Source organism: Saccopteryx leptura, chromosome X (genome assembly GCF_036850995.1).
Source record: "Saccopteryx leptura isolate mSacLep1 chromosome X, mSacLep1_pri_phased_curated, whole genome shotgun sequence".
Classification (NCBI taxonomy): Eukaryota; Metazoa; Chordata; class Mammalia; order Chiroptera; family Emballonuridae; genus Saccopteryx; species Saccopteryx leptura.
In genome coordinates, this window is record NC_089516.1 from 37,026,764 (window position 1) to 37,043,818 (window position 17,055).

General features: G+C 40.6%; 1 protein-coding gene across 1 annotated transcript in view; it reads left to right on the plus strand.

Annotated features, from left to right (window-relative positions):
- Positions 1–239: 239 nt before the first annotated feature.
- The window catches only part of VAMP7 (vesicle associated membrane protein 7), a 45,274-nt gene continuing 28,458 nt past the window's right edge, over positions 240–17,055 (plus strand). Inside the window, exons 1-3 of the mRNA XM_066356937.1 lie at positions 240–371; positions 9,982–10,136; positions 15,353–15,410. Of these exons, the coding sequence (XP_066213034.1) occupies positions 9,991–10,136; positions 15,353–15,410 (204 nt within the window). The 5' untranslated portion in view covers positions 240–371; positions 9,982–9,990. The remainder of the gene's footprint in view (positions 372–9,981; positions 10,137–15,352; positions 15,411–17,055) is intronic.

Consider the following 17,055-nt stretch of genomic DNA (forward strand, 5'->3'; position numbering starts at 1 on the left):
TAGATTCTTTGTGGCCCTGAATCCTCTCGTTTTCCTGGAGAAATAGCGCTTAACATTGTTTACAAGAGTTGTCTACTCGTGCCAGACTAGGGCTAGCTAGACGATATGCCCATCGGAACTACCACTCCCGGAATGCAGTGCGGCTCTTGGGAAGTGCGGTGGCTGGGAACGCACGGGCTCAGCTTTTCCGCCCGCTCCCATTGGAGGAGCGCTCACATTCCCAGGAGGCCACGCGCGAGCGGTGCTCTGTACCCGGAAGCTGGTGGTGTCCGGTCCCAGTCTTCTGTGGGAGCGGGCAGTCAGCGGCCCCCCTTTGCTGACCTGCGCCCCTCCATCCAGAGCCCGCGCGCTCTGAAAGGGTGCCCGGACAGGTAAATGAAGCGGGGTGCGCTTGGCGGAAGGCGGGAAAACGACAGCGGAGGGAGGGCAGAGGTATCGACGTGAACGTGCAGGGTGAAACGATGAGGCAGTGCACCGGAGACTTGTGCTCCTCTTGCTGTCGACAGTGCTAATTGTCCGGAAGGTCCAGTTTTGGCGAAGTGAGTTTTATGCCACTGAAAAGGCCTCGAGTTAAAGAGTGTCAGAATGCGTCACTTACAAGAGGGAAGAAAATGATAACTTTCCTTCTTCAGCTGGCATTCTGCAAGACCTTTCTGTAGTATTTGAATCTCTTCACATCTCTTGAGTCTTCTGAAAACTCCCTATGCCCTTGTTTCAATGATGTCACTTTCTGCTTTACCTCCTCCTGAGCTCTTACCTGGGCTTCTAGTCGTCTGCGTGCCCTTCCTCCACATCTCAGTGTTGACATTATTCTACCTCAATTCAGATAAGAACTCTTATTTCCACCAGACCTATTTTCTCAACGTAAGACATGTACGATGTTGCTGTTATTAATATTGGTCAATATTTAACAAACTTTGACCATTAACAGATTCTTTGGTACATGCTTTTCATCTCCCTCTCCCATAACACCTACAATCAGTTATCAAACCCTTTTATGTCTTACTAATTGTGATAAACTACCTGTGCCTCCATTGTCCTATCCTGGATCCCAGAGAATACTGTCATGTTTGAGGCATTCTTTACCTTTAAATAGCTGTATTTGAGAGCTAATATGTGCCAGACACTCTTCTAAGTGCAAGGGATATAGTTGGAAACAAGACATAGGAAACTGCTACTCTCAGTAGCTTACGTGTTTGTGGGTGGGAACAAAGAGGAATAATTAAAATCATGTTATATGGTGGTAGTGGTAGTTAATGTAAAATAAAACAAATGGTTGACTTGACAGGATGGGTTTCTGTCCTGAGAAAGTCAGAGGCATTGGGTTGGATCTAAGAATATCACCCCGAAAATAATATTTACAATACCAAGAACATCCTTGAGCTGTGATCAGATATAAGGCTTAATATAAACTCTTCTTCTGTCATATCACTGTTTGTTCTTCATTCTTTTGTCTCCTCCATGTCTGTTACATTAGAATTGTTAGTTTATCTGTTGTTGGCTTCTTTCCTCCTAAAACCCTAACAGAATAGTTGGGGGTTGGACTATTCTCAGATCAACTGCTTCATCTTACTTAGAGAGATAGTTGGTAATCAAAATATTATTTTTGCTAAATCCTACTAATAAAGCTAGCTATCATTCATAGTATATTTAAAACCAAAGCATGCTCAGTGTTCATTCATTTATTTAACAGATAATTTGAGGGAATAGAATATGCCAGGCACTGTGCTGAACACTGGGAACCTAGTGAAGATAAAATAGTTACTTTGATCTCTCTTCCAAGGAGAAATAGTTGTAACAGTATACGAGAAAATTCCTAATACATAGGTTGACGCCTGCATCTTTCTTTTTTTCTTCATTCAAGGTGAGATAAACACAAAATTTTAAGAAATATCCTGAACAATGGTGTATATTCTTAGACTATTCACTCATTACATTTTGTTGTATTTATTTGTTTGTATCTGTCTTCCCCATTACACTATGGCTTCCTTGAGTGTAGAGGTCTTGTTGTACTGGTCTTCATATTCCAGTGTCTACTACATTGATTGCCACATAGTAAACCTTGAGAACATGTGTTGAACTGAAATAGAAAAACTATTTGACCCAATCAAAATTACTTAATTTATAAAAGGTCTTATTTAAGCTCATTACACTTCTCTCAAAACCTTATCATTAATCAAAATGTGGACCATTCTATTTCATCAGACTGTTTCTTTTTTTTACTTTCCCTAGCTTGTTCTCATTTCTTGGTCTTCTCTAGTTCCACTGCTTTCTTCTAAAATGAGTTCCCATCTCTTTTCTCAACACCTTGCATGCTTCTACCCATTTCATTTAATGGGCCAGTTTAATACAGTGTGTCCATAAAGTCATGGTGCACTTTTGACTGGTCACAGGAAAGCAACAAAAGACGATAGAAATGTGAAATCTGCACCAAATAAAAGGAAAACTCTCCCAGTTTCATACCTATTCAGTGCAGTTCGATGTGGGATCATGCACAGATTTTTTAGGGCTCCTTAGGTAGCTATCCCGTATAGCCTCTACAGACTCGTCACTGACTGATGGCCTACCAGAACGGGGTTTCTCCACCAAACTGCCGGTTTCCTTCAACTGCTTATCCCACAGAGTAATGTTATTCCTATGTGGCGGCGCTTCGTTACAAACGTGCCTCACGTTGCACTTTGGTCACGGATTCTAATTTAGCGGGCCACAGAACACACTGAATTTTCCTGTGTACCGTCCACATGTCAATTGGCATGGCCATGGGCTGCTTCACTGTATACATGGTGTTAAGTCATCATCCGCTCATGTGCACATGCTGCCACATCATCCTACAGAAACATACAAGGGTGGAAAAGATTTAATATCCATTGTGTATTTCCTATGAAACATTGTGCTAATAAGCTATTGCAAGAGTTGGCATAATACATCCCCTTGCAATAATATAGATAATGATACAGAATACTTTTTTATTTTGCATTGACTATTACCATGTGTTAATTCTTCCACTTTTTTCTGTTGGAACAGTTGCACAGCCTTTATTTATACAGCACATTATATCATTCGGTTCCCACTTGGGTCAAACACATCTTTGAATATTATTTTCTCTTTAGCCTGAGGTAATGTACGTGTTCATGTTATTCTGCCACATTGTCATTTTTGGAATGTCAGATAAAAGTGTCAATTCTTTTTTTTTTCTCTGTATTTTTCTGAAGCTGGAAACAGGGAGGCAATCAGACAGACTCCCGCATGCACCCGACCGGGATCCACCCGGCACGCCCACCAGGGGGCGATGCTCTGCCCATCCGGGGCGTCACTCTGTCATGACCAGAGCCACTCTAGCGCCTGGGGCAGAGGCCAAGGAACCATCCCCAGCGCTCGGGCCATCTTTTGCTCCAATGGAGCCTTGGCTGCGGGAGGGGAAGAGAGAGACAGAGAGGAAGGAGAGGGGGAGGGGTGGAGAAGCAGATGGGCGCTTCTCCTGTGTGCCCTGGCCGGGAATCGAACCCGGGACTTCCGCACGCCAGGCCGACGCTGTACCACTGAGCCAACCGGCCAGGGCCAAAAGTGTCAGTTCTTAAAATAAAAGTTTTTCCCATGCAGAAATCTTTCGGTTGTAAATTGTTAGTATAAAAGATATATTTCATCTTTATAACTGATTTGAAAACACAACAGAAATACAGGAGTGGTTGAGTTATGATTGTCATTATGATTTTAGGGTATGCCAACCTAAGAGCAGCCAGACATACTTCCAATACATTAAAAATTAAGCACTGTCATTTTAGGGAATTTCTTGGTACCTATGCCTTCATAATGCAGGTGGAGTACTGAATTGTCTGCCATCACTCATTTATAAGGTATACATACATGTAGATGATCCAGAATATTCATATACATTTTAAAATATTATCAAAATAAAAATGTGGAATTTAAAAATTTCTCAACACATGGATTGGAGTGTGAGAAACACTGACTAGACCTTGTTTCCTCGTCAGTTACCTGAAACCCTTCAACCTCCACTTGAAGATGCCTCCACTGAGGAGGAGCATTTGCATCATTGCAGTTTTGTTTTGTTTTTTAAATACAGGCAATCTCTAACTTACAAACAGATATATTCCAAAGTTTCCTTTGTAAGAGTATTGTTTGGCACTCAATGCAGGTTCCTTTGTAAATGTAACATCCACCGGGTACAAGAACAAATGTCGGAGACTTTCAGGAGTATAGATGTAACTTTATTGGCCAGTTTTACCTGCGCAGGGGCAAATTCCCAAGGTGTCCAGAGACACTGTGCTCACAAGGAGCTGCAGATGGGAATCGCACCTAGCGCTCACAGCTAAATCTTTTTATAAGCTAAGCAAGCAAGCCTAATACAGAACCAGATGTGGCGGTAACCTATTTGCTAAGGGGGCTGCACATAGCATAGCAACAGGGGCTGGGGTCTAGCTCATTGGCGAATTCCAAACCTAAACTTCTGATAAGGGTCTTTTAACCAATAGAATGCAAATGTTTGTCTCTTTTTCTTTTTTTTTTTTCTTCTCTCTCAGCCTCCCAGAGTCCCTATCTGTCTCTGCTTCTTGAACGACCTTGGACATGTTATTCCTAACAGAACAGGAGCAGGACCTGCCTGTTAGTGCCCTGCTTATTTTCTGATCTTCTCTTGGTCCTTACATAAACTGATGCTTATTTATGACATTTTGACTGTTATGCCAATAAGTAGCATCTTATATAACCTTAAATTGAATGGACTTAAAGGCCTTCACCACAATTTACAATAATTCTCCTATAAAAACACATCTCTCCCATAGCATATCTTTTTTTCTTTTTTTTTAATCCAAGCAACTGCAACAAAAATGTCCTTTCCTTGGAAACTTCTCGGCAATAGAAACAGGCCTTTCTAACTCCAAGCTATTGGAGGTTGCCCTTCCGGCCCATTGCTCTAAGGACTCTCAGAGTAAGGAAAGAGGTGGGGTAGAGGTTTTGAAGAGGAGAGGGAGGCAAGTTCGGCCAATGTGAATATGTGGAAGTGAGTAGGAGTGATTTTGGAGGAACAGTTAGTCTCTAAGATGGGGCGTGTATTGTGTCCTCAAAAAAGATATTTTGAATCTTGACCCCTGGTACCTATGAATGTGACCTTATTTGGAAATAAGATATTTTCAGGTATAGTAAGAAATATGTAAGTTAAAATGAGGTCATACTGAAGTAGGTGTCCTTATAAGAAGAGAAAAAACAGAGAATGCCAGGTGAAGATATGGACCCACATGAAGAACACTGTTTGACTATGGAGGCAGTGACTGAAGTGCTTCAGCTACAAGCCAAGGAATGCCATGGGATGCCAGCAAACCACCAGAAGCTACCAGGGGTCTCAAACTCGCGGCCCGCAGGCCACATGCGGCCCGCCGAACAATTTTGTGCGGCCCGCAGACTAATCCACGAAGTTCAAGAAAAGTGTTGCGTAACAGTTGCCTTTTGTAGACCTAGTGCGGCCCGCCGAAAGGCTGTGATCTTGCTCTGCGGCCCACATGCTGAGTTGAGTTTGAGACCCCTGAGCTAGACAGAGACAAGGAAGGATTATCCCCTACCGATTTCAAAGGGAGCTTAGCCCTCCCAACATCTTGATTTTGGCCTCCAGAACTATAAGACAATAGTTTCTGTTGTTTTGAGCCTTGCCACTTTGGGTACTCTTTTTTTAAATGGAAGCCACGGGAAACTTATACACAGTTCTTAACAGGAATGAAGTAGAATTGCAATGATGACTCTGGGACTAAGTAATCAGTGAATAAGAGGACAGGGAAGAACAGTGTTGAGACAGGGCTTTCCTTTATATTCTATTATCTTTTTTCTTATTTTCTCTCTGATTTACCTTTTAATTTCTTTTTTTTTTTTTTTTTTTTTTTTTTACAGGGACAGAGAGAGAGTCAGAGAGAGGGATAGATAGGGACAGACAGACAGGAACGGAGAGAGATGAGAAGCATCAATCATCAGTTTTTTGTTGCGACACCTTAGTTGTTCATTGATTGCTTTCTCATATGTGCCTTGACCGCGGGCCTTCAGCAGACCGAGTGACCCCTTGCTCAAGCCAGTGACCTTGGGTCCAAGCTGGTGAGCTTTTTGCTCAAGCGAGATGAGCTCGCGCTCAAGCTGGCGACCTCTGGGTCTCGAACCTGGGTCTTCTGCATCCCAGTCTGACACTCTATCCACTGCGCCACTGCCTGGTCAGGCTACTTTTCTTCTTGAATATTATTTTTGTATAGCACTCTATGGTTTATTAGACATATCACATACCACTAATAATTAGAGCCAGGCTTTCTGATTTCAAATGCAGTATTATTTCTGTCACAGATGTTTCTGTTATCTCAATACTCATGAAAGCATTACAGATTCAAGATGTAGATGCAAGAGATCTACAGTTGGGGCAGTTGAGACTTGACTATAGTATGGATTTTTTAGCCGTATAGGCGAGAGGAAGAAATTCCTATTAGTGACATCTGAGAGGAAAATAAAATTTCTGTTGCTATGTACTTGATGTTTAATAGGCATTTTTAAATTGGGGACTGTTTTAATTGAGGAAAACACTGCTTCCCTATTACTTAGATCCATTGTTCCTAGTTATATTCTGAATAATGCACCCTGTTCCAAGTGACTACTTTTTTATAAACGTGAACACTGCTGTCACATTCCCTCAAAGTCTTCTCTTTTTTTCATGTGAAGTTATTTCTAGTTCCTCATTCTTCAAATGATAAAATCTCCAGGCCTCTCACCCATACTGTTGCCCTTCAGTGCAATCTTGAAATACCATACCGAGAATTTAACTCAGTATTCCACTTGTGTTCTAACCACCACAGCATATAATGGCAATAGTACTCAAAGAGATTAAGATACCCTGTTTCTTAATGTAATTTAAGATTACATAAGCTTTTTAAGCAATTACCTCATATCAGTTCATAACGGTCCACTAAGACACTAGATGTTTTTGTATTGTTGCCAAACTCAGTTTTCCTCTTGAAGGGACTGAGGCTACTACTTTTTCATCTCTGTCAGGAACCATATTTTCATCTCGGTTTCTGTTTGTGTTTTTATTTCACTCCACTGTCGGTCTCTTTGACCCGAACCAATGACCTCCTTCCTTCTAAAATTGCAGTGACTGTTTTAGAGTCATCATCCTGTGCATCAGTGAACACAGCTAGGAGCTGACACTTGTTCCTTCGTGAAGATTTCTTTCCCTTTGGCTCCCAGGAAACCACACTCCTCTGGCTTTCCTTTCTCTTTCCCAGTCTTTGTGGTTCCTTCTTCATCTTTCTCTCAATTATCTGTTGCACCTTGGGTTTTATCTTTGATTTACCCTCAATTTTGGTGTGTTTTTCTTTCTTTTTATTTATTTAATTTTACTTTGTTTTATTTCCATGCAATGTATGGTCTTCAGCAAGTCAATTACGTTTAAAATGTCCAGTAAATGAGCTCATCAAGACAGAAGAGTGCAAAACCAATCCCTGTGGAAATTCAGCCTTTAGAGGTAACCTGGAGGAGGAGGAGGCAGCAAGAAGACAGAAGGAGAGCCAGACATGTAGGAGTGTTTCAAGAAAGAGGGTTTAGTCAGTGGTGTTGACTGTTCTGAGAGGTCAAAGAAGGTGAGAATAGAGAAGTTACCGCTACATTTTGCAACAGAGAGGCTGTTGGTGATCTTAGCAAGCATGGTTTCATGGAGTGTTGAGCACAAAAGCCAGGTTATAGTAAATTGAAGAGTTAAAAAGAAATAGAGAAGCAAAGAGAGTGTACAGATTATGATTTTATGGAGCAGGACCTGGAGCATGTTACAAGGTCACTTGGGGATTTCAGAATCAAGGGACATAATGTATGAAAAGTGATTTGGAAATCAAAACGTGCTACATATGGGTAAGAAGAAATCCAGAAAGAAGATGGCTGAGGATGTAACTGTGAGCAACACCCTCATCCAGAGAGTGGAATGAGATGAGTTCAGTTCAAGAGACAGATGAGCATTTCAACTCTGCATGCTGTCCTTCTGTGCTAGGATACCGTGATGTCAAACACTTTACATCTGTTGTATTTCACAAAATATGGTTGTGTGAATCACATGCATCCAGGCAGGCTTGTCTTAAATACATATTCAAGGCCCCACCTCAGGTGTGCCAAATCAGAATTTCAGGGGATGATGCCAAGAATACGAAATTTTAACAAGTGACTCTGACCCTGCTACGTCAGATGGCTCATTTACTCTCCAGTTTGGGAACCACTGGCTTATTGAATGAAACTGAAATGCTAACAAATGACATTAGGTTAAAGCAGGGGTCCCCAAACTACGGCCCGCGGGCCACATGCGGCCCCCTGAGGCCATTTATCCGGCCCCCACCGCAATTCCGGAAGGGGCACCTCTTTCATTGGTGGTCAGTGAGAGGAGCATAGTTCCCATTGAAATACTGGTCAGTTTGTTGATTTAAATTTACTTGTTCTTTATTTTAAATGTTATATTTGTTCCCGTTTTGTTTTTTTACTTTAAAATAAGATATGTGCAGTGTGCATAGGGATTTGTTCATAGTTTTTTTTATAGTCCGGCCCTCTAATGGTCTGGGGGACAATGAACTGGCCCGCTTTGTAAAAAGTTTGGGGACCCCTGGGTTAAAGAGTTAGTTGAAAGGCATTTTATTTTCACCTCTTTTTATAAGTTTATGTCATTAAATAGGAGAAATTGGGCTGTTATGTGGTAAAACAACAGTATCCAATCATAAACATGAGAAAAAGAATCTTAAATTCATGCTGCATTGTTTTAAAAACGTTTTGTTTATGAAGGATCTAACCATAATTTAGAAAAGCATGCATCCCTTGTGGAAAGTTTGGATTATTTTCACTTCATTTCTATTATAGGTAGTTAATACCTTTCTAGTAGAGGCAGTATACATACAGGAATAAGATTGGGGATTTTGGAACCTGCTGCCTGGGTTTAAATCCCAGCTCTTATCACTTACTAGCTCTGTAATTTGGGGCAAATTATATAATTTATATAAATTATATAAGTCATCTATACTTCAGATTTTTCATTTTAATGTAAGTATCATAATAGTGGATAATTTCATTGCCATGAGTGTTAAGTGAACTAATACTGTAAAATAGTTAAAATGGTGCCTGGCACATAGTAAGTGCTTAATAAATGTGAAGCCTGACCAGGTGGTGGTGCAATGAATAGAGCATCAGACTGGGACGTGGAGGACCCAGGTTCGAAATCCCAAGGTTGCTGGCTTGAGCGCGGGCTCATCTGGTTTGAGCACAGCTCACCAGTTTGAGCCCAAGGTTGCTGGCTTAAGCAAGGAGTCACTAGGTCTGCTGTAGCCCCCTGGTCAAGGCACATGTAAGAAAGCAATCAATGAACAACTAAGGAGCTGCAATGAAGAATTGGTGCTTCTCATCTCTCTCCCTTCCTATCTGTCTGTCCCTATCTGTCCCTCTCTCTGTCTCTGTCACAAAACAAATAAATAAATAAATGTGGAGTATTATTATTGTTAATAGTTATCTTTATCAATCTAACTTCTGTTGAACTGTTTTCCAAGGATAAATTTTCAGGATTGCATTCCTAAAGGATGAAGACTTCTTTATGTCCCTTTGCTATCTATAGCCATTGCTTTTTAAAGGGTGATAAGAGTTTTTGCAGTATAATTTGTAAATGCAACCTACATATATAGCAATGTACTGTATGTGTGTATATCACATATACATTACACTGTATACACTCCTGTAAAAATATAGGTAGATATTTGGTATGTCTCTGTATATGTATGCATATCAGCATGGTTTAGGTTGTAAGCTTGTACAAGACTGTGATCTTGTTAAGCTTGTAATTAACTCTGTTATGTTTAATGCTATAATGCCTTGGACAATACTGTCTCCAGGTAGATGTTGATAAATGATGGTAAGTGACTTCTGAAAGATCATGTCACAGAAATATTCTAAGTCTGTATGTCTTTTTCCTTTTGATAGATTGAAGCCATGGCCATTCTTTTTGCTGTCGTTGCCAGGGGAACCACTATCCTTGCCAAACATGCTTGGTGTGGAGGAAACTTTCTGGAGGTGACAGAGCAGATTCTGGCTAAGATACCTTCTGAAAATAACAAACTAACGTACTCACATGGCAAGTGAGTTCTGTGCATGGGCAGAGGGTGAAGGAAGTGAATTCTATTATAATCAGGACAGTGTAAAACTAGAAAAGAAACTTTTTGGTGGATAACTTGAATAAGCTGACAGAACAGTAACCTTTACCAGCTTAAAACATGTCTAGTGCTATTAATTATAAATTTAACTTGTAATTATTTTATTCTATCATCTGAATGATATTAATATTTTAAAGAAAAATTTAGCAATGTGAGATGTAACAATGACTTTGCTATCGAGCACAAGGATATGTGAACAAAGATATATATATTTCTTGCTTCATTCTTTTAATTAATACTTATTGAGTACTTGACTATTGCCTACTACTTTGGGTGATGCGCGGATACAACAATATACTCTGCGGCATTTGCCCTCATAGAGGTTATAGTTTAATGAAGGGGACAGGCAAACCCATAGATAATTGTAGTAGAGGGCAGGAGGTCGTGCTTAGGGGGATGGCATTCCAGGTAGAAGAAACAACTGGTAGAGAAGTATGGAGGCGTGAGATCAAAGGGCATGTTTAGGGAACTGCAGGCAGTTTTCTGTGACTGGTGTCCAACATGGTGAACATAAAGCTAGAGAGATGGCTAGAGGGGAAGTCACATAAGCCATGTTAGGAGATTGGACTTTTCACTCTGGGCAGTGGGAAGGCATTGAAGGTTTTTCGCCGGGGTTGACACGATTAGTTTTTGCTTTAGAAAGATTGCTCTGGTGGCTCGTTGAAGAATGGAATGGATAGGCAATCTTAGTAATCAGATAAAAAGTACCTAAACCTTCCTCATCAATACTTAAAAAAAAACAACAAAAAAACCTTTTGTTACTTTACTCATGCTAATTTTCTTAGTTCTTGTCTCAGAAGGAGGTCCTTATTGCTTTCTAGGGATAAGTCCTTCTATACTTCAGGATCTCATGTAAGCTACTATAAGAGAGAGACACCCCCCCCCCAAATACAGTGTTAACATAAGTTAGATAGCCCAGAGTTCAGTATTTCGGGGCTGGTGGAGTGGCTCAGCCATTTTTAATTAGTACTTTTCAGCTCTGGGCAAGGCAGCTCTTTAAGTTCTTGTTACCTCCCTGTGGTTACCCAGTATATTTAAAGCCAAAGCCCATAAGCGGCCTGATATTTTATTGTTCAGAAGCTTCTGCTTACATTTTATTTGCTGTGTAGTTATGTAGCTAATCTATCTGGAAGGGAAGCTAGGATTTGTCATTTCTAGCTGTGCAACCATATGCTCAGCTAAAATTCTGTTACTCTGGAGGAAGTTTTAGGATATCAGGAGACAACTTGCAGCCTTCCAGTCTGCTCTTCTGGGCCACCCAAATATCTAGATATACTCTTCTTCCCAAATACAGAACACACCTCCTCTCTGTAGGAGGTGGCCCCAAAGACTCATCTAGCTACTGTGTCCAACTCCAAGTACAGAATGCCTGGGCAACACACAGTGCTCTCCATAAGGCCCAGGGATGACTCCTGTGGCGCATTGATCATCAATTTAAACACATGGCATGTGTTCCTCCTGCTCCCCCGGGCCCACCCAGTAGACAGTTGTGAAGTAAGAACAGCGTCACCACAGGGGAAGTTACAAATTCCTCCTTCAGCAACTGGAAGAACAAGAAATATGTAGAAGTCACCGCTTCCTAGCAATATTAAAATAACTACACAGCAATTTCAAAGACTCCCTGGTGTGACCTAGGGATGGCTAGTGGTTCAGCTTTATTAGAAAACTTTTCTTGTCTTTTCTCCCTGACTCCTGGCTTTGTTCTGCAGGAGGCTCTTCTGGGTCCATTATCCTCTCTTGTCTTATTCAGAATGGGTGTTCAGAGTGTCCTCTTCGGGGACTGCACAGGTTTTGTAGCCTTCTGCTGGCTGATGTGCTTTATAGACCTACAGGTTGCCTTAGGAATTAAATAAAGCCAGCTTTTTGTGGTTTGGCCTTTTAGTTCTTCAGAAATTTATTAGGCTTGCTACCTGTGTGTTTCTGGCCGGTTCCCAGGAGAATGTTCGGGGAAAGCACGTGCAGCTGTGTGTGTTTTTTTTTATAGGCAAGACCAGGAAGTAGGGTATATGCCTTCCACTCACATTTTATCAGCCAGAACTTAGTCCCATAGCCTTGTCTAGCTACAAGGTAAACTAGAATATGTAATTCAATGCAGACGTGGTTAGGATCCAAGAAGGCAACGTTACTCATCTGCAGTGCCTTGCCACCTGCATTCTGATCCAGTCCTGCCCACTATTCTCTGGAGAGAGGCTCTATCACTGAGTTGTGCTTTTCCTTTTAACCTTCTGCCTTGGTCTCTTTCCTATAATCATATTCCATCGTCCTAATCAAAAGTATATTTTATTACTGTACACTGAAAGAAACAAGTCCATTGTACTGGAAGACAGTCACTCCTGCCCCCTGAAATCTGAGCTTCCGCTTGCTGTTCCTCTTTAGCAGCGCCACCAGCCGTCCAGGTGGCTGAGCCTCACACTTCAGAATCGTATTTGACTTCTTCACTAAAGCCTTGCCGTTCTCCCATAAAGAGTATTCCAGTCCCTTCCCTCCCCTCTGTCCCCACTTGTCGTAGTGTTACTTCAGGCCTTCATTGTTTCTCATTTCTCATAGCCTCCTCCTGACTTGTTTTTCTCTGTCTCCTTAATCTGTATTTCACATTTCTGATGTCACTTTCTTGCTTAAAATCCATTAAGTTTAGAATAAAGCCCAAACTTGGTCTTCACAATTTTGTGCATTCCTGGCCTTTCTGTTCTTGTTTCTATAGGATTCCTCGTCATTCCTTCATCTAGCCATATTACTTCAAGCTTTAGTATATTTTTTTTCATGCTTTTGGATCTTGACATGCGCTCCCCCTCTTAGGCCCCCTGGTAAATGTTTGCTCACTTTTCAGGTCTCAGATGAAATACTTTCTTAGTTATCACTTTATTCTAAAAGGGCAGGTCCCTTCCTTGAGCAGGTACTCCTTGACCTTGTACTAAAGTTTCTTAACAGGACTTGGGGAGATCTTTAAGATATGTCCCTTCTCTGGCCTCATCCCTTATTACTTTAGCCCTCGGTTTTATTCTCAGCCATACTCAGCTATTTGCATTTCAGTGCCTGGTTCTTTTTCTCTTCCTAGAGAGAAAACTTTGCAATAGCTAGTACCTTTCACTGGAATACAGGGGTTGGCAAAAGTAGGTTTACAGTTATTCGTATGAAAAATACTACAATAATAAATAACAACACAAGACTAGACTCTGTATTTCGTGTACTCACAACTGCAAACCTTCTTTTGCCTTACTCTATGTGTTTGTCCTATGTTTAAAAAATTTAACTGTATCTTCTTGAGCTAAGATGTTTCCTTTCCTGGAAAGCCCTGATCTCAAGAAAGGCCAGGGACCCCCTTTTTATGTGTCTTCATAGACTGGAATTTTTTCATACTGTAGCACTTATCACACTGTATTACTATAATTGTAGTCTTTATTTTTGGTCTGTCCTCTGACTGTAGATTCCTTGATGGCAGGGATTATCCCTCATTACCTTTAGCTCTCTCTGCACCAAGTTACTCCCAAGTGTGATTTAGGAGAAATACATTTTGTAGGGAAAAAGATGACTTCCAATCTGGGTATATGTTTTAAGTTGTCTATGGTACATCTAATTGTATATGTATAGTAGACAGTCGCATATGCAGGCCTAGAGTTCATGAGATAGGTCAGATCTAAATTTAGGAATCAGCATCATAATTGTTGTAGATGAAAATAAACATCAACAACAAAACGTGAGAGCGGATGCTTCCCTTCAGGAAATGTGTGTGAGGAAAGCAGGGAGCTACGGATGCTGGACAACAACAATGTCAAGAAATCTACTGGAGAGAAAACAGTTTTCAGAGAAAGGAAGTGGTCAACACTGTCCAGTGTTTTGGAGAGAGCCACTGGATTGGCAGTGTAGAAGTCATTTGTGGAATTGATGTGAACAGTTTCAGAGTAGTGGAGGAAGATATTTGATCTGCGTTCTCATACCTGTATCTCATACAATGTGTCATTATAGTTCATATCAAGCCTGTATGTGCACATTAATAATATAATTCAACAGATACTCCTGTCCATCTACTTGCCCAAGGTAGAAATCGGGGAGGCAAAGTTGAGTGATCCCTGTGCCTCCCAATAGCCAGTCACCAGGTTCTGTTCTATTTCTTCTTTGTCCCTTCTGCTGCCTATAGTACTTTAGTTGATTTCCCTCATTGTATCTTACCTGGTCTGTTGCAGGAGAGTCTCCTATCTGGTCCTCCTTCACTCAGTTCTCCATACTCTAGCCAAAGCATCCTCTTTTATTGAAAACCTGATATCACTCTCCCCTTGCTCACTGTTCATAGAATAATGCAGTGAGGTTTTAAAGTCTTGTTTAACCTGGGTTTTGCTTACTTCTCCCACCTCATCTGTACAGTTAATTTAGGTTTTCCTTATATTTTATACTCTAGTTATTTGAACTGATTTTACTTCCCTAAACCCACTATGTTCTCCAGGCCCTAATGCTTGTTGGTTTCTCACTCTGGAAGACTTCACTTGCTCTTCACCTTGCCATATCTTACTTGTTCTTCAGGTCTCAGCTTAGACATCACTTGCTCCAGGATACCCTTCCCATTACCCTTAGCCAAACTCTGTTAGGTGCCTCCTGTATGTCTCCAGAGCACCGTGTATTGACTTCAGCTCTTTATCCTACATACAGTGCTGCTCTTTAATTTCTTTCACTGAAGATTTTGCTTATTTGTATCCTCAGTACCCAGCACAGCAACTGACTCAAAGCAGATACCAAACAAATGTTAATGTTGAATATTTGGTAGGAAAAAAAAGTTTGCTTTGAGATTTTTGGAGAAGACAAGGAAGACCATATGGGTCATTGGGGGTTCATCTTAATTATGTGTCCTTCTTAAGATGTCATATCTTGGCTAGGGCTTAAGAATCCAGTTATGCTTCTGCAGCTGTCATTTTAATGAATTATGTGCACATACAACTAGGGTAGAGACATTCTTTTAATTTCTTATTCTTATCAGTTTGACTTGAGAGAAGCAGGTGGTATGTAGAGGGGAGGGAAAGAGAGAGAATAGACAGTTTCTGTAAGTAATATGGTCACATTAGCAGTATGAATTTGCTTATACATGGAAAGAAGATATAAGTGAAATAGATATTACTCATAACCACATAATTTTTATATTTTTTATTCTACAGTTATTTGTTTCATTACATCTGCCAAGACAGGATTGTATACCTTTGTATCACTGATGATGTAAGTAATTTGAAGACATTTGCTATTTAACTATGTGTACTATTAATGGAGTCAGTTCCTAATTATATGTATGGCAGGTAAAGGAACATGGATATAAGTGTTCACAGCTGGTAATTTTTTTCTATACTTTGCATTTATCATATAGAACAGCAAATAACAAGAAAAGTTGATATCTGGATAGATGGAAATCAGCGTGGCTTTGGTAGAGTTTTAGCTTAACCTCTTGCAACTGCCATGTTTGTCCTATTGTGTAGTGAGAATTGTTGTTCATAATTATGACTTTGGTATCAAATCCTCTCAAAACTTATCTGGAATATTAAATTATTTCATTCCCCCAACCAATTTTTTTTTTTACAGTGACAGAGAGAGAGTCAGAGAGAGGGATAGATAGGGACAGACAGACAGGAATGGAGAAAGATGAGAAGCATCAATCATTAGTTTTTCATTGCGACACCTTAGTTGCTCATTGATTGCTTTCTCATATGTGCCTTGACCGTGGGCCTTCAGCAGACTGAGTAACCCCTTGCTCAAGCCAGAAACCTTGGGTCCAAGCTGGTGAGCCTTGCTCAAACCCGATGAGCCGACGCTCAAGCTGGCGACCTCTCGAACCTGGGTCCTCTGCATCCCAGTCCAATGCTCTATCCACTGCACAACCTCCCAGTCAGGCACCAACCAATATTTTAATGTATATGAACTTTGGGAAAATCACAGTACATAATGATCAGCTTTGTAAACCTGTAGTTCACATTGGTAGCTTGGTGCTTGAGTATTTGTAGATTCTAGACTCAAAATGTTCAGTAACTTAACAATGTCATTAAGGTCCTTTCTCTCCTCTGCTAGCCTTAGTGTCAGCTTCTTCCTAAACACATTCCCCATTCCCCTGTGGTTGAATGTAGCCACACACTTCTTTATTCATGACCAGAGAAGAGGAATATGTGTTCTCAATCCTCTTACTGTAGGAATGAGGAACCTTTTCCCAGAAATACACTCTCCCCTACCCCTGCTTTCAAGTGGACTTCTTTTCATGTTGTATTGGCTAGGACTAGGCTACATACTTATTTCTAAGTCAATCACTGACAGGAGGCATGGAATTGATGTGATTGCCATAGGTATGGTTGTTAGCATTTATTATGTCACAGACTCCTTGACACTCATGGGCCCCTCTCAGAATGTTTTAAAATATGAAGTACAGTACATGACTACAAACCAAACCAAGTATGTTAGAAGATACTATTCACAGTATTTTAAAAATTGACATAGGGATGTATATGCTTCTTTAATGAATTCATTAAAGATCTAGTCATGGAGCTAATAACTAATAACTTTGAAGTGGCAGTGAGTATAGACAGTATTTTAAGATGTCTATAACTTATGGTATATGAAAAAAAAAGACTTCTGTTTGTGACAGCCACAACTACTGTCTAATAATACTAGTCTTATTTGTTACATACATTCACAATTGAAATATAATTTAAAGATTGGTAAAAATAACAATAATATTTTTCTATGCAAGTACATAGGCCCCTTGAATTTAGATCATTGAACCCAGTTTAAGAACGCTTTGCTAGACTAATCATCTTAGGAGACGTGGAGATGAGTGTGAACTGTAGTGATCATCACAGTGATTTTTATCCCTGGATTCAGA